This window comes from Vulpes lagopus, chromosome 7 (genome assembly GCF_018345385.1).
Source record: "Vulpes lagopus strain Blue_001 chromosome 7, ASM1834538v1, whole genome shotgun sequence".
NCBI classification, from domain to species: domain Eukaryota; kingdom Metazoa; phylum Chordata; class Mammalia; order Carnivora; family Canidae; genus Vulpes; species Vulpes lagopus.
The window spans coordinates 54,580,263-54,604,795 of NC_054830.1; the positions used below are offsets into that span (position 1 = coordinate 54,580,263).

The 24,533-nt window shown below is 51.8% G+C and overlaps 1 protein-coding gene across 2 annotated transcripts in view; it reads left to right on the forward strand.

Annotated features, from left to right (window-relative positions):
* NUP210 (nucleoporin 210) overlaps nt 1-24,533 on the forward strand; it is a 106,334-nt gene that overhangs the window by 68,044 nt on the left and 13,757 nt on the right. For both annotated transcript variants that reach the window (XM_041761489.1, XM_041761488.1), the window contains exons 21-31: nt 7,224-7,352; nt 8,640-8,767; nt 8,856-8,991; nt 10,540-10,602; nt 10,771-10,950; nt 13,042-13,122; nt 14,179-14,310; nt 15,376-15,534; nt 18,765-18,856; nt 21,046-21,220; nt 22,610-22,785. In XM_041761489.1, coding sequence (XP_041617423.1) covers nt 7,224-7,352; nt 8,640-8,767; nt 8,856-8,991; nt 10,540-10,602; nt 10,771-10,950; nt 13,042-13,122; nt 14,179-14,310; nt 15,376-15,534; nt 18,765-18,856; nt 21,046-21,220; nt 22,610-22,785 — 1,451 coding nt within the window. The remainder of the gene's footprint in view (nt 1-7,223; nt 7,353-8,639; nt 8,768-8,855; nt 8,992-10,539; nt 10,603-10,770; nt 10,951-13,041; nt 13,123-14,178; nt 14,311-15,375; nt 15,535-18,764; nt 18,857-21,045; nt 21,221-22,609; nt 22,786-24,533) is intronic.

A 24,533-nucleotide genomic window follows, 5' to 3' on the forward strand; every position in this document is an offset into this window, starting at 1 on the left:
GAGCCAAAACCAAAAGTCAGATGCTTACCCAACTGAGTCACCCAGGCACCCTGCCTTTTTTTTTTTAATAACAGATTTCTTGTGGTTTAATTCACATTACCATACAATTCATGCACTTAAAGTATGCAGGGGCACCTGGGTGGTTCAGTTGGTGAAGCATTTGTCTTCTTCAGCTCAGGCTCATATTCCTAGAGTCTCAGGATTGAGCCCAGCGTTGTCGGGCTCCCTGCTCAGTGGGAAGTCTGCTTCTCCCTCTGCTCTTTCCCTCACCTTACTCTCTACCTTACATAAATAAGTAAAATATTTTTAAAAAATAAAGGGTGCAAGTCCATGGTATTTAGTACACGCATAGGTACGTCCAGGACTACGGTCAGTTGATTGACTACGGTCAGGTGATTTTCATCACCTTGAGAGCATCTATATGCTCTAGCTGTCTCCTCCCTGTTCTTACATACATACACAAGAGAGTATTGGATTTTGTCAAATGCTTTTTCTATGTCTCTTGAAATAATGATATGGCTTTTGTTTTGTTGATACGATGTACGATGTACATCGATGTACGATGTTTTGTTGATACGATGTACAAATAATGATACGGCTTTTTGTTTTGTTGATACAATGTACGTTGTTGATTCTGTTGATACGATGTACGATGTATTACGTTAATTGCCTTTCAGATGTTAAACCAACCTTACATTTCTGGGACAAATGCTACTTGATCATGGTGTATAATTCTTTTTACACAGGTAACTGGATTCCATTTGCTAGTACTTTGTCGAGTTTATGTTCATAGTCCTAAGAGATACTGGTCTGTGCTTTTCTCTCCTGGGATTTCTTTGTCCGATTTGAGTATCGGGTAACATTGGCCTCACAGAATGACTTAGCTGTTTCTTCTTATTTTTGAACGAGTTTGCATAGAATTGGTAATAAATACTCTTAAATGTTTGGTAGAATTAACCAGTGAAGCCATCGGGACATGATATTTTCTTCCTGGGCAGTTTCTTGATTACTAATTCAGTGTCTTCCTATGTTATAGGTCTATTCACATTGTTTCTTTTTGTGTCTTTTTTGGTAGCTTGAGTCTTTATAGAACAATTCAGGTTTTTTTGTTTTTTGTTATTTGTTATTTGTTTTGTTTTGTTTTTACATGTTTTTTTACAACTCCTCCAGGGGTTGACCTGGGTCTTTACCTGTCTGTGGAGAGGACCTCTTCTCCTGGTTCAGTCCCTCAGTGAAGGGTGAGGAAGCATGTCATAATATTCCTATTCTTCTCAGTGGCAGAGTCTCAGTTGGCAGGACTTCGTAGGCATGTCACTATAAATCCGAGCAAAAAACACTGTCTCTCAGCACCTGGGAATAAATGTGTGTTGTTAGAGGCAGCATGAGGGTTGCTAGCAGTCTGAGATCAGAGGAAGCTGTCCCCTGAGCATTTTTGTTCTCTTTATAAAAGAAAGAATAATTTCCTGGCCATCGCTCCTGCCATGTAAATGAGTGTTCGCTGTCACATCCTTCATATTAAAAGGAAAAGCTCAAATCGTAAATAATTCTGACTACTTGAGATATGCCTTGTTTTGCTTTATTTCTAAAGATTAAAAAAAAACTTCCCTGTTACCAGTGGGGCTCCTGGGTGGCTCAGTGGTTAAGCGTCTGCCTTATAGCTCCAGTCATGATCCCAGGGTCCTGAGATCAAGCTCTGCATCAGGTTCCCTGCTCAGTGGAGAGTTTGCTTCTTTCTCCCTCTCCCTCTGCTTCTCTTCTCCTTGCCCCACCCCCACCCCGGCTCCTGCTCTCTCTTTCACTCTCTCATGGTCTCTCTCAGTCTCTCAAATGAAAAAAAAATATTTTTTAAAAAAAGATTTTATTTATTCATGAGAGAGAGAGAGAGAGAGAGGCAGAGACACAGGCAGAGGGAGAAGCAGGCTCCCCACAGGGAGCCCGACACAGGACTCGATCCTGGAACTCCAGGATCATGCCCTGAGCCAAAGGCAGAGGCTCAATCACTGAGCCAACTAGCCATCCCTAAGTGAATAAAATCTTTAAAAAAAAAACAAAAACTCCCATTATCAAGAAGAGGGAAGTTTCAAGTTTCAGAAGTATGTGTACAGTGCCAACAATACTTTGGGGCCCCTATACTCACATTTACCTTGCACTTTACACTTTGAATAAGCCCTGAGGATGGACCTGCAGTCAGAGAGAGAACTTTCCTCCAAGAACAAGAGCTTCTGAGAGCCCATGTTGGAACAGCTGCCTCTGTAGGTAGTGAGCGCCCCGTCTCTGGAGGCAGCCAAACAAGCTGGGACACTTGTCTGGAAGACTCAAGATGGGATCCCACCACTGGAGTCAAGTTTCCTTAGAAGACCTATGTATGAGCCCCTGTTCAACTCCTACAATGTTGCAGTTGTAGGGTTACCGCTGTGCCATCCCCATCAGCAACAGATGCCAGGCTTCTCCAGTCAAGAGCCACAGCGGTTCTCTCTTGGTTGTGGACTGGCCCTTGTTCATATGTCTCATCCCTCTATGGCTCTTGTGGCATGAGATGGAGTGTCCAGTGCAGGCATGACCCCCAGGACAAGCCTAGCACCAGGAGCCTCCCATGTGGCAGGTGCCACAAGATGTTCTGGAGGCACCTCAACCCCTGGGGTCACAGTTTCCTGTTGGCGTGGGCCTGCGCAGAGACCATTGCACCCAGGATGGAGATAAGGTGGGTTCCCTCTGCCTCTTCCATAAGCTGCCGGAGAAATTTTTCACGGAGCGTTGACGATCGGTGACAGATCCTAGCAGCTCCTCTCAGACGGTTGTTTCTGAAGGGCGTTTACACATTTCTTTGGCATTTTCCAGCTGCTAATTAGCAACATTCTCATTTCCCTTAATCACAGAGACAAGAAAGCCCACAGCAGTTCTTCAATTAGCTCACAGAAAATGTTTCTTTCTTTCTTATTGATATACATTCAGGATGCAAGAATGGCTCCTGGGTGTGTGTCGGCTTCTGAGTGTCTCTGGAAGGGAGCCGGGAGCTCACGCACCAGGGCCATTGTGGAGGCTGTCCTGCCCACACGATGCATGAAGGGTCGCGCCTGGCTGCACTGAATTCTGCGCGCACGCACCCCCAAAACTCTCCGCGAGGGGCCTTTCTTTCATTTTTGGCTGGCTTGCCCCTGGGAGTATTTTTTTTTTTTTTTTTTTTTTGCCCCTGGGAGTATTTACCTGACTTAAACTTAGAGTTTCTTTTTTCTCACCGATTCTTTACATTTCAAATCAAGTCCTCCACGCTGAATCCATGTGATTATAAGAGCAGGGGTAGGTACCTACTGTGTGCTAGGCACTTAATACCTTTAAGTGATGCATCCATTCTGCAAAAATTGGTGTTGGTCCTGGGGCTGGGCGTCAGTGGTGAACAGATCATGAGCCACAGTGTTTCTCTCCGTTTCCTTGGTCCTGAGCTGCACAGCCTGTTGTGACATTGCACATCCTAGGAGGTGCATCTGGAAGAAAGTTGAGGTGGGTAGCAGGTGGCAGCCATAGGGTTTGAACTCGGGTGTGTCCTGCTCTTCTCCCTGGGAATGACCTGAGGACAGAGGGACCTGTTCCAGTCCTGGCCATGCCGGAAGCCTCAGGGCCAGCTGGGGTCCCTGGACAGATTTTCATCCAGTGTCCAAGCCAGGGCTCTTCTCAGTGCCTATGATTTTCGTGTGTTCGTGGTCACCCCCTACAGGTCTCAAGGGTGTCTAGTCAGGGGCAAAGGACCCCAACACTCGTGTGGCATGGCCCGATTCACCACATACCACTGACAGGCATGCTATAATAGGAATTGGGAGCTGATGGCTCCTGTGACGATTACAAGTATTTATAGGGTCCTTACTCTTCTATAAATGCCACCTGTCAAGGGACAAGTCTGAAGTGTGTGGGGGCCCAGGGAAGTGAGGAACAGAAGTGGCACAGGCAAAACCTTGGGGCTGGGTGGGTGCAAACAGACCTCATGGCTGCAGCCTACTTGGGAGGGGGGCCGCCTCTGGCTCTGCCACCAGTGTCTTAATGAGCAGTAACGCATTCATCGTCTCGGAAGAGATGACAGGACTTTCCTCTTGGCTCAGTACTCACTGAAGTTCTGAGGTGGCACTTTCAACACTTAGAAATTAGAATTCACTCTAGGCCTGGATTTTCCCCTCCTCCTCTCCTGCATGCACATCCTCCTGAATGTCAGTCAAGCAAGGAGATCCAGAATGCCCAGACATGCCACAGCCCAGGGTTAGCGGCGAGGCAGTTCCCAGCTCTGCCACCAGCTGCCTGGCAAATGCCTTCGCTTCCCCAAGAGCAGTGTGTCTCCCAAGTGGCCCGGCAGGCTCTCCCTTGAAGCCTTCCTCAGCAGGGGCGAGGTGAGCTGGTGCGGGCCAGCGGGGAGGGGGCAGGCCAGATCACTTGATGCCGCCCTTGCATCTGTCACCCGGAAGGTGGCTGGATGTCCAGCCTCTGGGAAATCAAGTGGAAAACAGATTGATTTCCCCTCACCATTTTCTGTCTTTGTTTAAAATGTGCAAAATGGTCCTTTTGAAGGAGAGAAAAAAAGAAAAAAAGCCTGCCATGCATTCCCCTGCGTGAGTCTATCAGCAGCCAGTGCAACATGTAATTTCGTGGTGCTGTGAAGGACGTGCCAGCTCCTGACAGCAATAACTTCTGCAGGAGGATTAGATTGGAGCCTTGAATTCGGTTTTCAAAGAAAGTTCTCATTTCTCTCTCAAAATTTAAATGTGCTTTCGTTGAGGGAAAAGGAATAAGCCAGGGTGAATCGTCCTTGGCAAAATGGGAGGCCTGGTGATTCCCAGGCGCCTACTCCCCAGCCCTTATTTAATACCACACTCGGGTTGGCGACGGCTCAGATTGCACGGGCATCGCAGTGGAATACCATCATGATTTCCGCTCTGGGATCTTTGTTAATCGACTTTTAAGTCACCATGTGGCATAACTTGGGCACGCCTCATCTGCATTGAGGTGCCCTTGAGCTTAGTGATACTGGCAGTTTCCAGCATGGCCAAGCTTGTGACTCCTCATGTTCCCAGCTAACTGTGGGCTTGGGCCTGCCCTGGCTCTGGCCTGTTCCAGCAGGCCCTGTCCTCCCCTGCTCACAGTTCCATTGTGGTTGCTAGAGACGTCCCACTCTGGGAAGTGGCAGAGTGTGGTAGAAGGAGCCTTAAACTGGGACCTTGGGCACCTGGGTTTCCTCCCCAGTGCTGCCCCTTTGAGGCTGGGTTCCCACCCTGTGTGGGCCTCAGTTTCCCCATATGTGCATTGAAGGAGTTGGACCAGAATCAACGCTTCCCAAAGAGATGAGGATCCATGGATTTATAGACTCTTTTCTTCCCCCTAGAATTTCTAGGTCTTAGCAAAGCTAAAATTAAAGCTAAGCAAGCAGGCTGGAGTGCCAGGTTTCTTTGCTGTAACTACAGTGACCTAGAGCTGTGACCCTGGATCTTGGTCTAATCAATACGTGTTTATTGGGGGGTGAGCCTGTGCCAGATGCTAGGCCCAGTCCTGAGGCCACAACCTGTGGGAGGACGGACACTAGACCGTGGGCTCTGACATGGCCGAATTACATGCAGTAAAGCTGCACCAGGAGAAATGAGCGGAGGTAGTGAAGAAGCTTTCTTTAATTCGGGAAGACTTTCCTGAGGAAGGATGCTTGAGCAGAAGCCTGAAGGATGAGAAGGAGCCAGCAGGTGAACACGGGGTTTGTGGGGGGAAAGCCCCAGGTTGTTAAGACAGGCTATGGTCCTGAGGCAGGCAGGCGCTAGTTGGCATTGAGGAACAGAGCAAAACTGTGTCTGGAGGGATCCCTGGGTGGCGCGGCGGTTTGGCGCCTGCCTTTGGCCCAGGGCGCGATCCTGGGGACCCTGGATCGAGTCCCGCGTCAGGCTCCCGGTGCCTGGAGCCTGCTTATGTCTCTGCCTTGTCTCTGCCTCTCTCTCTCTCTGTATGACTATCATAAATAAATAATAATTTAAAAAAATAAATTAAAAAAAAAAAAAAAACTGTGTCTGGAGCCTGACAGTAGTGAGGGAGCGTGGTTTGTAATAACATGAGAGCCATGGGCAAGGGCCAGCTCGTGCCAGGTTCTTATAGGACATGTTAAGGATTTGAACGCCCTCTCTGGGCAGTCTTTGAAGGGTTTTATGCTGGATATGATGTGATCACACTTGGCTGTCTCCTTAGAGTCAGAAACCTGTTCTCCCTCCTTCTCCTCTGCCCCAACAGGTTCTTGGTATCAAAATTCTAGCTTTGCAAGCACCTATTCACTATAACTCACCCTTCTCCCCTCGCCACCACCAAATGACTACAACACCACAAACTGCAGCCAGCAAAGCCAGGGCCAGACAGAGATGGGAAGCAGCCCTCTAGACTCCCCCACCAGCTCCGTGGTTTGCCCCCCACCTGCCGAGCCCCCAGACCACCCAGTTGAGATACATGCCTAAGCAGTACCGCACATCACTGCTAGTCTCTCTGCAGCATGAGACAGTGAGTATGGTACAGCTCATCTGGGGAGAGGTGCTTGTGAATGTGGGATCCTAGAAGCAGATAGGGCAGGAAGGAGGTTTAAAGTGGGGAGCGGGGAGTCTGCAATGAAGACTGGAACGCAGTGGCTCAGGTATGTCCATCCTCTCAGTGTTCATGAGGTCTCTGCTTCAAACATGGCTGAGGCAGAAATGAACATCAGGATGAATGAGACTCACAGAGCTCACACTTGAGACCATGGTGGCCTCTGGGGTCCCTTGACAGGTTCTGAGATTCTGTGGGGTCAGATTAAGACTTGTGAGAGCTGAATTCAGAAAGGAGCTATGTCATGTATAACACTCTACTGTTGCCAGAGCTGCTGGGCAGGTGGCCTGCACAGGGAACATGAAATCCTGGGTTTGAACCCTTGTTCTACCTCCCAGTTGCTGGGTGCCTCGTGGCCATAGACTGCCCTCTTTGTGCAACTTACATTTTTTCCTTCTCACAAATTGCACCAAGTTGAAGTAAATGCTCTCTGGGATCCATCCCAGCTCTACCATTTTACATTGCAGGCCCTTCCCCTGGCTGGCAGCAGGGGCTCCTAATGAGGAGTAGATGGGGCAGTATTTGGGTTAGGATTTTCTTTGTCTGCTGCTTCTGAGCCTTGGTCTGGAGGTCTCCTGGAGACCCTGCCTCATGGGTGGTGGCCCGAAGGACTGAGCCCCTCTCCAACCTCGCAGGTGCACCCTCTGTTCCCGGGCATGTCGACCATCATGATCCATGACCTGTGCCTAGCCTTCCCGGCCCCGGCAAAGGCAGACGTGTACGTCTCAGACATTCAGGAGCTCTATGTCCGCGTGGTTGACAAGGTCAGTAGCAGCTTCCTAAATACGGCCCCTCGCTGCTGGTTCACAGAGATGGGGAGAATGGTGAGGCTGGGAGAGTTCTTTTCCTTGTGCCCTTTGCTCTTTCTCCTGGCTTCTGAGTCTCCGTACCCACCTCCTGAGTGGCTTCCAGCAGATAGTGCTGTCTCGCCTCGGTCCCTCCGTGTGCACAATGTAGAGCGAGCTCTGAGGCTATACTTCTTTATGCCAGTTGCCATCAGTAAAGCTCAGCTATAAATCCTGCCCGAAGTTGTTTCCTCATTAGCCCCAACTTGAGACTTCCTGACCTCTAGCTGCTGTAGGTTCCTGATTGTGAATTTTCTCCCTGGTACATGGATTTTGGATTCTTGGCAATCTTAGTGGCAAGTGAATAAAATGCATAAATGCCAATGCTTTTGTAAAAGGAATACATAATAGATCTAAGCTTTTCTTTAATGTAAAGAGGGCATTTTTATTGCTCCAAATACCTGAAGGAACTACAGGTAGGCTTACAGAGGTTGCTATCAGGTTCCTATCTTTTGGACTGGAGAGGATAGTTAGTAATTAAAAGGGGAATGTTTGAGCTGCTTAGAGTACTTGAAAAGCCAGTATCCTCTTAGCCTCAAATATTCCTTCTGTGGTCTTATTTCCTGATCAGACTTCTGTTTCTTCACTGAGCATTTCTGACTCTTCATAGTCTAAGGTTCTTCCTGTATGTATTATATGCTGCCAGGTGTGAGCTGTTTGGTCAATGAGCACTTATTGAATGCCTACTGTATGCTATTCTGGCCGCATCTTATCACTGTAATTAGATTCTTAGTTCTTTAAGAGCAGGGGGTGTAATTTATGCATCCAAGTATCCCCCAAGGCCCCTTGTATACAATAAGCACTTAATTGATTTTCATTTGTTGATTGGCTGATTGGAGCTCACGCTGGGTCTGTGGGTTGGAGGTCACAGACGCTTTAGTAGAAAGCCTTAAAGTGCCACAGGTGATAGCATTAGTCATTCAAAGGCCATCCTGAATAAAATATTTTTTTAAAAAAATTGTAAAAAGGGGATCCTCCAGGGTGGCTCAGCAGTTTAGCATCTGCCTTCAGCCCAGGGTGTGATCCTGGAGTCTCAGGATCAAGTCCCACGTCGGGCTCCCTGCATGGAGCCTACTTCTCCCTCTGCCTGTGTCTCTGCCCCTTTCTCTCTGTCTCTCTCTCTGTCTCTCATGAATAAATAAATAAAATCTTTAAAAAAATTATTTAAAAAAAGGCCACCCTGAGTCTCTGTCCCCCGTGATACAGGTGGAGATTGGGAAGACAGTCAAGGCGTATGTCCGTGTGCTGGACTTTCACAAGAAGCCTTTCCTGGCCAAATACTTTGCCTTCATGGACCTGAAGCTCCGAGCGGCTTCTCAGATCATCACGTTGGTGTGAGTCCCCCGGGGGTCAAAGGAGGCCATCTCAGGGACAGCACTGGCAGGTTCTGGGGAGAAGTCGCATCCCTTCCCTCTGTTCCAGGGCCCTTGACGAAGCCCTTGACAACTATACCGCCACGTTCCGTGTCCATGGTGTGGCCATCGGCCAGACCAGTCTCACTGCGACTGTGACTGATAAAGCTGGACAGCGGATCAACTCAGCCCCACAGCAGATTGAGGTAAAGCGGTTTCCCCTCCCACCCTGTGGGATCAGTCCAGCGTGCATGCACTTGGAGTAGGAAGTGTGTCATTTTTGTGATGGGCTAGGAGTTCTAGGGGTCATCCAGGAAGCTGCTGTGGAGAACCCTTATTAAAATCTATGCCCTGTGATGTCCTCTGATTAAAAGGGAACCATCCTCAGTCCTAGAGGCCTGGGGAGGCAGCACCAGAGGGAGGGGGCCGGGCTACTTGAATCTCCCTGTGGGACGTGGGGGAGGGCATGGTGTGGCTCAGAGAAGGGGGGCCACTTGTCACACAGTAGGGCAGTGGTGGACTAGCCTTTAAACCCTGAAGTGCCAGAAAGGAGTGGCTGGGGAGAAGCTGCAGACTTATTAGGCTCACGTGTAGAAGCATGTTCTGGTAGCCAGTCTGAACTGACCCTGAGACAGTGGGCTTTTCTGGTGGAAGCTCCTGGAGCTGGCAGGTCCTGGAGCAAGCAGGGAGCTCTGGAGTACTCTCCGTGTGTGACTTGGGACTGTCTTGTGGCATCAGGTTCTCATAGGAGCCTCCCAGTCCCTGGGGCCAAGGCAGCCATGGCCAGATATTCATGTCCAAGTTTCTCCTTCTGCTGCAGCCCTCAACTGCTTGCCTCCTGCCAGCGTCCACCACAGGTCTTGTCTCCACACCGGGGCTAGAGACTTGATATTAAACTGTTCTGGTGCTGGTGGTTGTGGTTTGTGCCTCTGGACGCAAGGGTTCCTTTCTTTTGCTGAAGAAGAATTCATTTCTGCCTGTAAATAGCACAGCCCTACAGAGACTAATCCTTATGCACAAAGCAGCCCCTTGGCCGACTGGCATATTCGTTCACCGTACAGGCTCTTCCTATGCTCCTGCTAGGCGGGGACTGTGGGGGAGGCAGGGGGAAGAGGTTGGGCTCTCCGTGCGGCAGAGACAAGGGCATCCTTGTCCCTGCCCGCTCCCCAAGCCCCTCTTTCTTCATCTGAGAAGTTTGAAGGGCGTTGAAGAAGATAACTGTTCACAGGCAACTTCTCAGTAGAAATTGGAGAAATTCAGTGCAAGGAGGAGAATCTTGAAGGCAATGGAATGTGAACTTTGACAAGCATCAGAATCCCCTGGAGGACTTGTTAAAACACAGATTTCAAGACCTCCCCCATTCCAATTCCATAGATTAAGGTGGGCCGGAGAATGTGTATTTCTGATGGTTCTCAGGTGACACAGCTTGCTGGTCAGGGGACCATGCGGCGAGAACCACGCCCTAAAGGGGGCGTCTTACATGAATAAGATGTGTTTATTTTCATGGGGTTTCACGTCTGGCAAAATGAATGGCTGCAAACAGCAGAGCGTGTCCCCAGGAACCACAGATCCTCAGGCCCACGGGTAGGCTGAGACCCTCAGGCTCCTCCAGGCTCCTCACCAGTCCCCTCCCACAGAGGAGGGATGTCCAGGCACCAGGTGTCCCTCTCCTTGAACATATTCAGGGTGAATTCTGCCCGGCTGTGTAAGCTTGGAACACAGTGGCCCCTTCTTTCTTGTGTTTCCACATGCAGGTCTTTCCTCCGTTTAGGCTGATTCCCAGGAAAGTGACGCTGATCATTGGGGCCATGATGCAGGTAGGAGCCAAAGGCCTTGTGCTTGCTCACTGCCCCCACCCCATGGCCTCCCCCCCCCCCGGGGGGGGCATCAGAGGGCAAAGATGGAGAGCTCGGGGGGTGTCGATGCCCTCGCCTCTGAGGGATAAGCAGGGGCTGATTGGACAGTGCTGTTTCTCCCCACTCCAGATCACCTCAGAGGGCGGCCCACAGCCCCAGTCCAATATCCTCTTCTCCATCAGCAACGAGAGCGTTGCCGTGGTGAACAGCGCAGGGCTGGTGCGGGGGCTGGCTGTCGGCAATGGCACCGTGTCTGGGGTCGTACAGGCTGTGGATGCTGAAACCGGCAAGCTCGTCATCGTGTCTCAGGTATTGCGCGTGGGCTCTGCCGGCCATGGCTGCTTCCAAATCCTCCCTGGACTGGGGCCCACTAGTGATGGGGTGCACTGCTCCCCGCAGCAGCTGGTGCGCTGGTCAGCTATGATGGCAAGGAGGTCTGTTTACTCTGGTTTCTTTTGTTGTTGTTGATTTTTTTTTTCTTTTAAGTAGGCTTACGCCCATTGTGGGGCTTGAACTCACAACTTTGAGATCAAGAGTTGCATGCTCCACTGATTGAGCCAGCCAGGCGCCCCGAAAGTTGGTTTCTAAGTCTGATAGTGTCACTTGTTTCCCGGGAGTGGGCACTTCGTTGGGCTCTGGAAGGGAGACAGGAGATGAGTCTCCACTTCCTGAACAGGGCTCAGAATGTTCCTGTTCTTCTTGACATGCTTTGCCTGTGGTGACTTGTGGAAGCATCTCTGAGGAAGCTGCAGTGGTCACCAGCATGCCAGAAATCTAGGCTCTAAGAGAGAGTCATTTTGTGTAACATGACTATTGGACAGTCTTTTCGGAACCTGTCACCTTGTTCCTTGTCCAGCATTCAGGGCCCCCCCTAGAAGGGGTCCATGAGCTCCCCCAACTTCTCAGCATCTGAACACAGGGCACCCAGGAGAGCAGGAGCGTGCACCATCCCAGGGAAGGGGAGGCAGATGCATCCTCCTCCCTGAGAGGCTGACTTTGATCCGACATTGAATTCATTGATTTACTCCCTTTTGCAGGAGTTTCAGTGTCTCTGCAAATATCCTGGTTAGACCACAAAGTCTTTTTGAATCATGAAGGTAGCTGCCCTGGTTCTACCTATCGATTTTATAAAGACGACAAGAAGGTGTTGGGAATGTGAAATCTGTCCTGTGGCATTGAGCAGGATTCAGATAGACATCCTGAAGAATAAGATGAAGGACCAAGGAGGCCTTGCTTTTTTTTTTTTTTTTTTCTTTTTTTCCTTTCTAAAGAAAGGATTATGGCTTCAGGAACTAGCTTATTTTTCTTCTCCTGGGGGCCCAGGTGGCTGAAATGGCAGCTGGCTGGAACTTCGGCCAGAGGGGCAGGCAGCCATGCATTTCCCTTCTGGCCACTTCTCTTTGTGATCTGACCTTGCTGGGCCACCTCTCTCTCTGTGTCTCCCATCTGGTGGAATAGGAGAGGAGCTGGTGGTGCCCCTTGGCAGATGGAGAGGCTGTGCTTCCAGTTCCATCTGAAAGCCATCTTCTTGAGCCTAGGTCAGCAGGGGCCCAGCTTGAGGCCCATGTGTCCACAACGTGTATGGGATTTCTGCTCAGAAGTCCCCAGTTTGGACAGTCCCATCTGTTCAAACCAGGTCACAGAATCAGCACCCATGGCTGAGGTAGGGGCCAGGATGGATAGAAGGAGACTGGGCCATGGAAAAGACAAAGGGAAGGAAGAGGATGGGTGTTTATTGAGTACCTGTTGAATGCCAGGCATTAGCCCAGGTCACAAGACCCAGAAGGTGGGTGCAGTATGAGCAAACACAAAGAAAGCTTAAGGGTCTTAGTAGCCTGGTGTCAGCTAGTCAGTAGCACTACAAAGAAGCCTAATAAAGTTAATCTTTGACCAGATGAATGGGAATATAGACTTCAGAATGAAAGAGGATAGATACACAGTCTGCTCTAACCAGACTCTATCCGTGTCTACATTTGTCACAGTACCCTGCTCACATACATAGAGAAACATGCTAGATTTGGGGTTGGGAGGATCTGGAATCCTGTCCTATGAGGGCCACCCAGCTTAGAGAAGAACAGTCCCCAGTCACTGCCCCCAAGTCTCCGTGGTACTGACCTGGAGCAACTGAATCAGATAGGTCTGGAAGCTCAGAGGACCAGGCTGGGACCCCTAAGGGAACGGGAAAAACTTGGCCAGATCTGCATGGGATGAGCCACCCACAAAGCCAGGCTGCCTTGGGAAGAGGAACATCGTGTTGGGCATCTTGTGAGTGCCTACTAGCCAGGGGATGCTGAGCTGGCCTTGGCAAGATCCTCCTTGGAGGGGTCCCTTCATGAAACAGCCATTGTGAGCACATAGGCCCTACTGCGGCCAGCCTGAACTCCAAAACCCTTTCCCTAGGACCTCGTGGAGGTGGAGGTGCTGCTTCTCCAGGCCGTGAGGATCCGTGCCCCCATCACTCGGATGAGGACGGGAACCCAGGTGAGGCGGGAACCCCTCTGGCCCCTCCTAGCTGTGCTTGCTCTCTGAGCAGCCTCTTGGCAGGTCTTAGGCTCAGAGTTCTGGTTCAGGAGGAGCTTGGGGGGAGTGTTGCTAGGTCCCTGTTCCCTCTCCTGCTCAACACTTGCTTGTCCCTGGGCTCAGCTTTAGGAGCTTTGGTTGCATTTCCTGCTCCAGACCCCCCCAGGTACTTGGGGTTTTCTGTCTCTCAGCGCAAAGCTCCTTGTCTGCAGAGCATTTGGCCCTCTCCAGTTCCATGTTGGCACGATTACTGAGTGACGCCTTTGCCCCCCACCCCCCTACCCCTGAGTCTGCCACCTTCCCACACCTAGAATAGCACCTGGCACATAACAGGAGCTAAGGTTTATATGGTGTGTACTCTACTCTGTGCTTTCTGTGCAGTAATTCCTTTGATGGTCATTAACAACCCGTGAGGTAGCTACCCGTGTCACCTCTCTATTATAGATGAGGAAATGAACGCGTGGAAAGTTTACGGCCTCTGCCCAAGGTCACACAGCTAGTAAGGGATGGAACTGGAGATTGGCCCAGGCAGCTGGGCATGAGTCTGTTCTTAGCTTTTCCAGTATTCCCATGCATGTTTTCCCTAGTAGTCACTCAGGAAATACAGATTGATGGAGCCTGTGAATCCCACCTGTGCCCCCCTGTCATGAGCAGGGACCAAGGGGCAGGATGAGCTGTGCTACTCAGGAGGCCGCAGGCTCCCTGGAGCTCTGGGGGGGTCCCATCACAAAGGGGGGGTGCTATCAGCCAAGTGAGACATTGTCCACAGCCCAAGGATACTGCGCAGAGGGGCCAGCTCTGTCTCCTATCTGATCATTTGCTGTTCCCACCACCCTTCCCACATCCGTGCTGGGCTCATCTCTGGTGAGGGAAGAATGGGGTGCAGCTTCCCATGCAGCGAGGAGATAGGAAAGTAGCCAGGCAGTGGAGAGGTAGTTCAGGCAGTGCCCTGGGTCTCTGTGGGGCCCCCTGGGCTGCGGGACCCCAGTGGTCATGGGCCCGGCTCCTCTCCTACAGATGCCTGTCTACATCACTGGCATCACCAACAGTCAGAACCCTTTCTCCTTTGGCAATGCTGTGCCAGGCCTGACCTTCCACTGGTCCGTCACCAAGCGGGACATTCTGGACATCCGGGGACGACACCACGAGGTAACTGCCCTCCCCCCAGGGCCCCCTCCCCACCATGTGCACCAGTGTCCAAGGCGCGGAAGGTTATCCCCATATCTGTGCACATGATGTCTGCATCCTGGCTCCCAGGCTGGTCCTGGCCCCATTCTGTGCCCTCTTAGGACACCTAGAAAATGCTGCCAGTGCACCATCCTCACCTCGTGTCCTTCCTCCACTCCTAGTCCTCTCGTGTCCAGGAATATGGGCTCCCAGCTTCCCTTCTCACAGCCCGTTCCACTCCAAGCACACACTTGCCAAACGCTACAGTCAGGGTTTGTAGGAACCCACCTCAGAGGGCAGCCCTGTGGGGAGGTCACAGGAATTCTGGAATATCACAGGGCCTTCTTGGTCAGGTCCCTGCTCTGTAACTTCTGACCTTCTCTCTGAGGAGATGCCTGGCAGTGCTGGGGCTTTCTCCAGATTTACCCCCGAGGGCAAACTCCCCTCTGCTTAGCCCTTCTTAGAGGGACCCTGGCCTTTCCCTGGTCTAACCCCCTCTCTGTATTGACCAGAGCCCATATATGGGAAGGGACTTGTGAGAGTCACCCAGTGAGCCAGGGAGGAAATGAGACAGGGTGCCAGCCCTGGTGACTCCAGTCTGCCACCCCCAGTGGACCTTGGTCATGCAGGACCCAAGTGGGGGTGGGTTGAAGAGGTTTCTTCTTGTCTTCCCTGTCCAGTGGGGAAAGGGTGGTTGGGAGGGTCCTGTCCCCAGTACCAGGGGGCTTCCCCAGACTGTTCCCATAGCATAGACATCTCACAACAGCAGGGCTTTTTAGGGAAACACTGCCAAGCCTACCATCCCTCTTTGTTCATTGCCCAATCCACACACTAAAGGCTCTGAGAAGGCCTGCCTATCCACCCAGATTGACCCAACATGACCCACCTGCACCTGTGAACCGCGTGTTGCTGCGTGCTGCACTGGTGCTGGGATTAGCAGGCCCCGGCCAGAGCAGGGAGGCAGCAGCCTTCAAGGACAGGCAGGCAGCTGTCGGGGTTACTGGGGCCCCAGGCCCTCCCTGAGAATGTGTTTGGTGTCTGTCCCAGGCTTCCCTCCGACTGCCATCACAGTACAACTTTGCCATGAACGTGCATGGCCGGGTGAAAGGCCGGACCGGGCTGAGGGTGGTGGTGAAGGCTCTGGACCCCACAGCCGGGCAGCTGCATGGCCTCACCAAAGAACTCACCGACGAGATCCAAATCCAGGTAAAGGGCAGGCAGGTAGAAGCCACTGCTAGAGGGAAAGCGAGTGCCAACCCAGGGGCCCTCCCCCGCCCAGGGGCCATCGGGGCCCACATTCACCCTTCTACCACCCTGTACCTGATGACTTCTCCACCTGCTGGGGTCAGGAGCCCCTAGATGGGGCTGCCCGAGGGCATCAGCCTGGGGGTGGACAGCTGGCAGGCCAGGTGGAAGGAGCTGCGGGTAGAGGCCTGGGGTCTGAAATAGCTTGCTGTATTCATTCCCCAAATAGCAGATAATTCTGCGCTTGGAGTCCGAGGCACCTTCATGGTAGAAAGAAGCTGGGAAATCGTGAGTGGGACTTTCATTGAATTGTCTGTGTTTATTTCACAAATGCTCACAGAGCACTTTAACAGAGGCAGACCCGCCTTCCCCTGCTTCCCAGTATTGTCTCACCTATGAATTGCTCCCGTGAAGCCAGCAGGGCAGGAGCCCTGGGTGCTGCTGCTGGATTATGAGCCTGCAGCCTGAGGGGTATGGGTCAGAGTGCCCCCTCCAGGTCACAGTGAGTGAGTGGTGAGCCCTGGAAGGCCTGGAGGGCTGTGCTGTGTGACGGCCTGGGAGACAGTGGGACCCATCGATTCACAGGTGGAAATCAGGCCTCAGAGGGGGAGGGGCGCTGCTCGGAGCCCCCAGGGGTACGCCACTGAGTCAGGACCTAGAACCCACCAGCTCTTCTCCCACCCAGGGCTCAGCACCTGTGTCTCTCTCTCCACCCTGCTTCCCAGCTCCCCTGTCCTTCGAGACCCATCTGTAAAGCTAGGGAAGTGACAAGTTGCTTCTGAAGAGCATTTTTAGCTTCAAGGGCCCCATTCTGCTAATCTGGGACTCAGTAACCTCGGGGTCTCCCTAAATTGCAAAGAAAAACTAAAAGGGGCTTTTAAATATCATGAGAAGAGGGATCCCTGGGTGGCGCAGCGGTTTGGCGCCTGCCTTTGGCCCAGGGCGCGATCCTGGAGACCCGGGATCGAATCCCACGTCGGGCTCCCGGTGTATGGAGCCTGCTTCTCCCTCTGCCTGTGTCTCTGCCTCTCTCTCTCTCTCTCTGTGACTATCATAAATAAATAAATAAAAAAATCTTTAAAAAAAAATAAATAAAAAAAATAAATATCATGAGAAGAGAATCAGATTCAAGCCCCTTCTTCAAATGAAATAAACCATTTCTAACCTAGACACTTACCTCATCAGGGGTAAAGATTATCAAAGAAAGGAACACCCATTTCAGCAACCCCCTCACCTGCCTGCGTGCATTCGCGCGCATGTGCACACACACACAGGTGCACACAGATACAGACACTCCCAGACCTGTAAGCATACATACACATGCAGAGACAGACACACACATACATGGGTAAATATAGATACAAACAGACACAAATACACACAAATATATGTTCTTTCCAGTTAAAAATAAAGTGAGATAATGTCTGGTGTCTCTCAGGATTAAAGATGGGGCTTTGCAGCTCCCAGATTCTGTGACCTCACTTGAGTCCCTTAACATCTTTGGGCCTCAGTTTCCCTAGCTGACAGCCATTGGAGGTTTGAGCACATTGGAAACTTTGAGAGGCTGGATCCAGCCCACAGATGTATTTGCTTTGGCTCATCCAGTGCTCTGAAACGATTTTTATTTGTTGCCAATATTTAAAAATAGGAAGATGTTGTATAAAAATCCGGTAGGCAGCTTGTCCCGAAGCCACAGCGTCTTGCCACGTGGCTGAATGAGCAGATGAGAAGCAGCCTCCCCCCTGATGGAGCTGGCCCCACCACTCCCCCCGTTGGCCCCCCAATGGTGAGGCCACGTGTCTGTCACTGTGTACCTGGTGCTTGCACTGTTGCTTTTCTTAAACTTGAGTTAACAAGAAAGTGAGATCTCTCTTGTACCCTCACCTCCTTATGAAGAGGGGCAACAAAGAATACGCATTTAAGAAAAACAGGAGGAAACCCGTTTGTGGGTGTATTTCCTGTGTGCGTGCGTCCAAGTCAGAACCAGTGAGGCTGCTCCACTCAGTACCACTGGCCTAGCAGAAGGGCTCCTTGACACCAGAGCCCCATCTGGCTCCCATAGGCCATTTATCATTCACCACTCAGGAAGTGCCACTCACTTTGCCACACGAATCCCACAGCTCTTTGAGACAGACGTGGCAAGGATTATTGGTTTTAGACCCATTTTACAGATGAAGAAATCTAAGTCTATGTATATGATCAGAACATAGCAGTGCTGGGAGGGAAGGGGTTTTCTTGGAAAACTGGGCCCCTAGACTCCAGCCAGTCTGATCAGATCAGAAGCCAGTGGGGAGCTCAAAGCTGTGTTCAGCATCCAGGCCCAGCTGCCAAGAGAGGTCGTCCCAAGGGTCCCTAGGGAAAGGGACTTGGCAGGGTGGTGAGCAGTTAGGGTGCTTGTAGGGAGGGGTCTGGAGTTTCCATAAGATCTGGGGTGGGGAGCCGTGGAAGGCCTTGGGGCTCCTGGGGAGTGCCGATCAAATTGGCTCCAACACTCCCAGGTTTATCATCAGCTGGCCTGGTTCATGGACATGCCCCACCCCCGCCTCCACCCCCTGTGCCTCCATGAGAGCATGACAAGAGGGAGCAAGATGAGGGTCGATGGGGCTGATAGGGGTTATTCTGAGAGGACCACAGTGAGGAGCAGCAGGACCAGACTGCAGGCCCTGTAATTCCACATTACAGGGGGATCTTTCGCTGTCTTCCGTGCCCACAAAGATCTCCCAACCTGGGAACTCAGGGAGGTCTCCGTGCTCCCTGGCTTCACGAAGCAGCTGCTGTCAGGGTGTGCAAACATGAGCCTGTCTGCTTGTTCTCTCACACCTCTGGCCTCTCTTAAAAGTCAGCCCTTCCCTGGGGATCCTTGGGTGGCTCAGTGGTTTGGCACCTGCCTTTGGCCTGGGGCATGATCCTCAAGTCCCAGAATCAAGTCCCACATGGGGCTCCCTGCATGGAGCCTGCTTCTCCCTCGGCCTATGTCTCTGCTCTCTCTCTCTCTGTATCTCTCATGAATAAATAAATAAAGTTTTAAAAAAAAAAAAAAAAGCCAGCCCTTCCCTCACCTGCCACCTGACAGATGCTCACAGTGGTGCTTCTCATCTCTGGGTCCCCTTGGTCTCACTGCCAGGAGGGGAGCAGGGACCTAGACATGACTCCAGTGCATCCCAGGGGACAGAACTCGCCCTCTTTTCCAGGTATTCGAAAAACTGCTGCTGCTGCACCCTGAAATAGAAGCAGAACAAATATTAATGTCACCCAACTCATTTATAAAGCTTCAGACAAACAGGTACGTGACTCAGCGCTTGTTTGCAGCAGGGCTGAGAAGCTGCGCTCTGTGTCCGACGACTCATTTGTCAAAGTTGTCAGGAGCCGTGGATGCTTCAAGCGAACTGCTTCTTTCTCAGTCTGGAGTGGGTGCGGCTTCTGCATTCCCCCTCCTCTTCACCAGGGATTTCTCCTGCTATTCCACATCACTGGTCCCCGTGGGCCCATCTTTTCTTCCCTGTCATCCAGAAAGCTTTTAATGCCCACTGCTCATGTCTGCTACTTCAAAGGAAAAGAAGTACCACCTCAGAAGAGTTAAATTTTCCAGTGCCCTTTTGTCTTCAAGACTTGCTGTTCAATGGGTGTAATTCCTGAACCAGCAGCATGAGCATCACCTGGGAGCAGGTTAAAATGCAAATCCTGGGCCTCACTCCAGACTGCACTTAACAAGATCCCCACTCGATGGGGATGCACATTGGTGTCTTCAAGGCACAAGCAAATCTGCAAACATAACTCCTACCTTGCATTCACACGGGGCACCTTTGGTATCAATGACTTGCCTGTGAAGTGCAATTGCAAGGTAGGGGGCTGTAAGGACCACAGGAGTACTTGCATGTTGCACGAAACACACACATGGTGTTCATTCAACCACAAGTGTCTAACGCTAGGCTGTGTGCTAGGCTCCTAGAACAGAGTTGGGTGGCATTCTAGTGGGGAAGAGAGAAGTACAGCATGAGAAGGCCAACAATAAAACAAGGTGTAGGGATGCCTGGGTGGCTCAGTAGTTGAGCATATGCCTTTGGCTCAGGTCGTGATCCCGGGGTCCTGGGATCAAGTCCCAGATGGGACCCCCTGTGAGGAGCCTGCTTCTCCCTCTGCCTGTGTCTCTGCCTCTCTCTGTGTGTCTCTCATGAACAAATAAATAAAATATTTAAAATAAAATAATGTATAATGGTTAAGCCGTATCCCAAAGAGGGGCCTTATGTGTGAGGATTTAAGGGAGGCGTGTCAGAGACAGAGATGCTTGATCTGGGTCTTTTTTTTTTTTTTCCAGATTTTATTTTATTTATGTATTTGAGAGAAAGCCCACAACAAGGGGGAGGGGAGAGGGAGAAGCAGATCCCCCCCCCCGCCTTTTTTAAGATTTTTTATTTTATTTATTCATGAGAGACAGAGAGAGGCAGGCAGAGGGAGAAGCAGGCTCCATGCAGGGAGCCCGACGCAGGACTCGATCCCAGGTCTCCAGGATCAGGATCAGGCCCAGGCCGAAGGCGGCACTGGGGCTGCCCCAGATTCCCCTTCTGAGTAGCAAGCCCCAGACAAGGTTCCATCCCAGGACCCTGGGATCATGACCTATGCTTAACCAGCTGAGCCACCCAGGCGCCCCTTGAGCTGGGTCTTGAAGGGTGAACTGGACTTCTGCAGATTCCACGGAAGGGATTGGTGATAGGGGAGAAAGTTGAAGCAGAAGCAATAACATTTATGTGATGTCATCTGAGGAGGGTCTGTAGAGCTGCATTCAAACAGCGAGGTGAAGGGGGCTCATCCTAGGGGCTGAACACCTTTCCTTCCAGTTGATGCTTTATTATATAATAAACATGAGAGAGCATATGAAACACTGGAATTTGTCTTCTACCCAGTGCAGATCATTAGTAGCTTTACAGACCACTTGCTGAGCAAGCAGCCCATTTTCGTCCTGGTCCCTGCCCTTGGCAATAGGACAGGACAAGACCATGGCTTCCCTTGCACAGTGAAGGAAAACGAGGCAGAGAGAGGCGATTCAAGGTGCCTGAGGGCACACGGCTGTCTGTGGGGCATTGGGACCGCGCTCAGATTCTGCTCAGCTCAGAGTCCCGTGCTCTTTCCACTGTGCCAGGTTGCCTCATGTCGGGAACTGAGAAACCATTTGCCCCAGAAACCATCTTTTACAGCAAATGTCCCCTACAAAGGATGAGAGGAGCTCAGCACTCAGTCTTTTCTCCCAGAAGCAGCGCTCTCCTTGGAACCGTCCGTTTTCCAAGTCAGGTTTCCGATGGATGACTAAGGAGGCCGTAGTCAGGCAGCCCACCCAGGTCCTGATGCGTGGGGGCCAAGATCAGGCCTTCTTGTCCTCCCAGGAGCCTGCGGGAAGCCCAGATGGCTGCTGGGCACCTCACTAAGACCGCTCCCACTGCCACGCTCTGTAAAGCTGGGTCTTTGTGTTTTCCAAAGGGACGGTGCAGCATCTCTGAGCTACCGCGTCCTGGATGGGCCCGAGAAGGTTCCTGTGGTACACGTGGACGAGAAAGGCTTCCTGACGTCAGGGCCTGTGATTGGGACATCCACAATCGAAGTGACTGCCCAGGAGCATTTCGGGGCCAACCAAACCATCATCTTTGCTGTAAAGGTAGGATCATGTTTTCTTCCTCTTTAGAGTAGGAATAAAAGCAGTGGTGTTGAGGTAAAAGCTTTCCCCTCGTGGGGGTAAGACGGACCTATTCACCTTCCAGCCGGGAAATTGTACCTAAGAATTTACTGAAGAGTAACGTGGAGGCAGAGGTCCCAGAGGGAAAAAAACAGTAGCATCTCCTGGATGTCAGAGCTGAAGGTCCTTGGAGATGATTGATTTCAATGGCCTCATTTCACAGATGGGAAAACTGAGGCCCAGCGAGGCCTGTGAGTTGCTGGGCCTGGTGCCCCAGTGTCCTGACTGGGTAGCTGGGACCTGGAACAGGGTCAGTGCCTATGAGCATTGGCTGCCTGTGCTAGATCCCTGGCGCTGAAATCCTTGCATGACGTATGTAACGATAGACAATTCAGTGACCCATTTTACAGGCAAGGAAACTGAGACTCACCATAGAAGTGAGTCACTCAGTGAGTCAGGATCTGGACCCTAGCCCATGTGTGTCCTTCATATGCATCACAACGCCTCCCACTTCCCCCTGCCATCCCATGCTCCTTAGTGCCGGGTGTCCTGGGATCTGTCCCAAGAACTTCTCTCCTCCATCTCCTCATAGCCACATTCTGAATCCTGAGTGATAGGTAGGATGCAGTACTTCAAGTCTGAGATTTTTGCCTTGGTCACAGATCTGCTTCCTTAATAAATGCTTTTTTGATTGAAGGTGGGTGCCCTGCAGGGAACCCTCCATCCTACTTTTTTGAGTATGTGGAAGGGACTCACTGCTCATCCTACTTCAGCAGATATGTGTGGAGCACCAGCTGTGTACCGGTCACGGCACCCACTGATCTTTAACCAAGATATCAGGTCTTTGAAGGGGCGAGCTTTCTGGCCAGGATAGATTTTAGTCGGAGTTCAGGGACCAAGGCCAGGCTCTCTGGAGTTCAGGTTCCCTCCTCCCCATCCTCTTTTCCCTGGGTCATCAGCAGGCACACAGTGGCTCCCAGTTAATGCTTCCTCTGCAGTCCAAATGGGCATTACTTCCACTTGAAACACCCGGAGAGAGCCAGGTTTCCTAAAGAAACTGAACATTCAAAGCCCTGGGGATACTTTTGCAAATGAGAATAATGATTTTTCAAAGTCATGGGTTTTGACTCCTGTTGGTTGGGTTTTGTTTTCAGAAGGCCGGCCTGCTGTGTGGGAAGGCGGGAATCTTGTCATTAGGTTGGGACGCTCAGGAGGCCAAGGCCTTTCCTCTTTCTGTGACCTCTGAGTCAATCCAGCCCCCACTCCACCCCCAGTCCTTCATGAGGCGGGGCCCGGCTGGGGACAGGCGCCTCCTCTGAAGGGAGGCTGGTCCCCAGTGCGGTCACCCCAACACCCGCTCATTGTTCTCAGGTGTCTCCTGTTTCTTACCTGAGGATCTCCATGAGCCCCACCCTGCACACTCAGAACAAGGAGGCTCTGGCAGCCGTGCCTTTGGGAATGACTGTGACCTTCACGGTCCACTTCCATGACAGCTCCGGCGACATCTTCCATGCTCACAACTCGGTCCTCAGCTTTGCAACCAACAGGTAGGGTGTAGGTGACACTCATTTCTCACCTGAAGGCGAGTCTTGGTTGTACCTGGATCTAATTTGTGCAGGTGGCTGGGTGGCAACTGGACAGACTAGTGCCACTGAGAGGACAGCCTTGTTACCTGCAGTCACTGAGAGGAGGGGATGTGCCATGCTGGCAGGGCCACGAGGAGAAGCACTGCACTCGGTCAGGAGGCAGGAGGGAGGGGAAAGCAGGGTCGAGAGTCTCTATGACCATGTGGCGTGAGAAGCTGTTGGTGATGTCTCCTGGTATACAGGAGGCGAGACACAGGTGTCAGGGTTTGTGGTTGGAGGGCTTGTGGTGAGACTTCTGCATACCTGTGACAGCCGACTGCAGGGGAAATGCAACCAACCCGGCCATTCATGGGCTCTGTGAACAGTGGATGCAAATTACATCATAGACTTTATGAAAGTTGGTCACCCCACAAGGTGCACACCTTCCAGTGCTCCAGTGCTGGTGAGGAAGAAATCTGACATCCACTGCATCTATTATGTACAGGCCTTTCCACATGACATCTTGCTGATTCCTCCCGGTAGCTCATTTGTAGAGGCCCAGAGAGGTCAAGCCAGTTGCCCACAGTACACAGGCAGAAAGTGGGGTTTGAATACCAGGTCCCATGTACTTCCACACACAGATCATTTTGGGCTGACTCTTTCTTACTATACCTGTGGCCACAGGCCTTATATGAGGTGAGAGGGCACTCTCCACAGCAGGAGGAGAGCCGTGGCTTCAGTCTAGGCCTGTGAAACCTCCGACTGGGTCTGTTGGAGCACTGAGTGTCAAAGTGTGGTTCCCAGACCAGCAGCATCAGCAGCCCTGGGGAGTCCTAGGAAATGCACGTTAACAGGACCCAACAGTCTGTGTGGTAAGGATGCCTCTGGGCAGTTCTAAAGCTTGAGGACTACTGCCCCAGGGGCATACAGAACAGCTAAGAGGACAGAGAAGCATCTGGCACAGGGGGAGGGAAGACAGCTGGGGCCAGAGTCTAGGGAGTCTGGGGGCAGAGGATCGTATCCAGGTGTGGGTGACCATTGCAAGTTGGCCTCCCCCCAGGCCTGCACCATCTGTGGCCCCGATTGCTTGCATACCCAGGGCCAGACATAGGAGAACGAAGCATGGTGGAGAAGGAAGCCTCGAGTGAGACCCAGTTCAAGTCCCAGCTCTGCCCTTTGTGGGGCCTCCACGGGTGAGGCAGCTCACCACTCTGGGCCTATTTCCACACCATGTGGGGACCGTGTCTTCGTCCTCAGGGCCACATACTGAGCCCCAAGTCGTGAAGGCCTCTGGCAAACTGTGGCCTCTCTGCATGTGGTAGGGGCCATGCATCTGTCTGGGACCTCGGCTGCCCTGGAGGGAGTAGATCCGGGTCCTCCCAGCCCCTGAGCACAGAGGTCCTGCTGGCCCTTTTGTGGTAGGAGCACGTCTCTCCTGGAGACGGGTCAGGGCTCTGGAGTCAGAAGGCATAGTGGAGGAAAGTGATGAAGCCAGAGACCCTACCCCAGAGGCCTGCCTGTCCAGGCCTTCCCATCAGAGTGCCATTGGCTGGTGTCGACTGAGCACTCACCATGTGCCAGCTGCTGGTCTCGGTGCTTTACAGCTACCAACCTGGTTTAATGCTTACAGCAAGCCTGGGACGCAGGTGCATCATCAAATCCATTTTACAGATGAGCCAGTGGGCAGAGGTGGTGCCTCCCGAGATGTCCCGGTTCACTGTCAGGAAGGG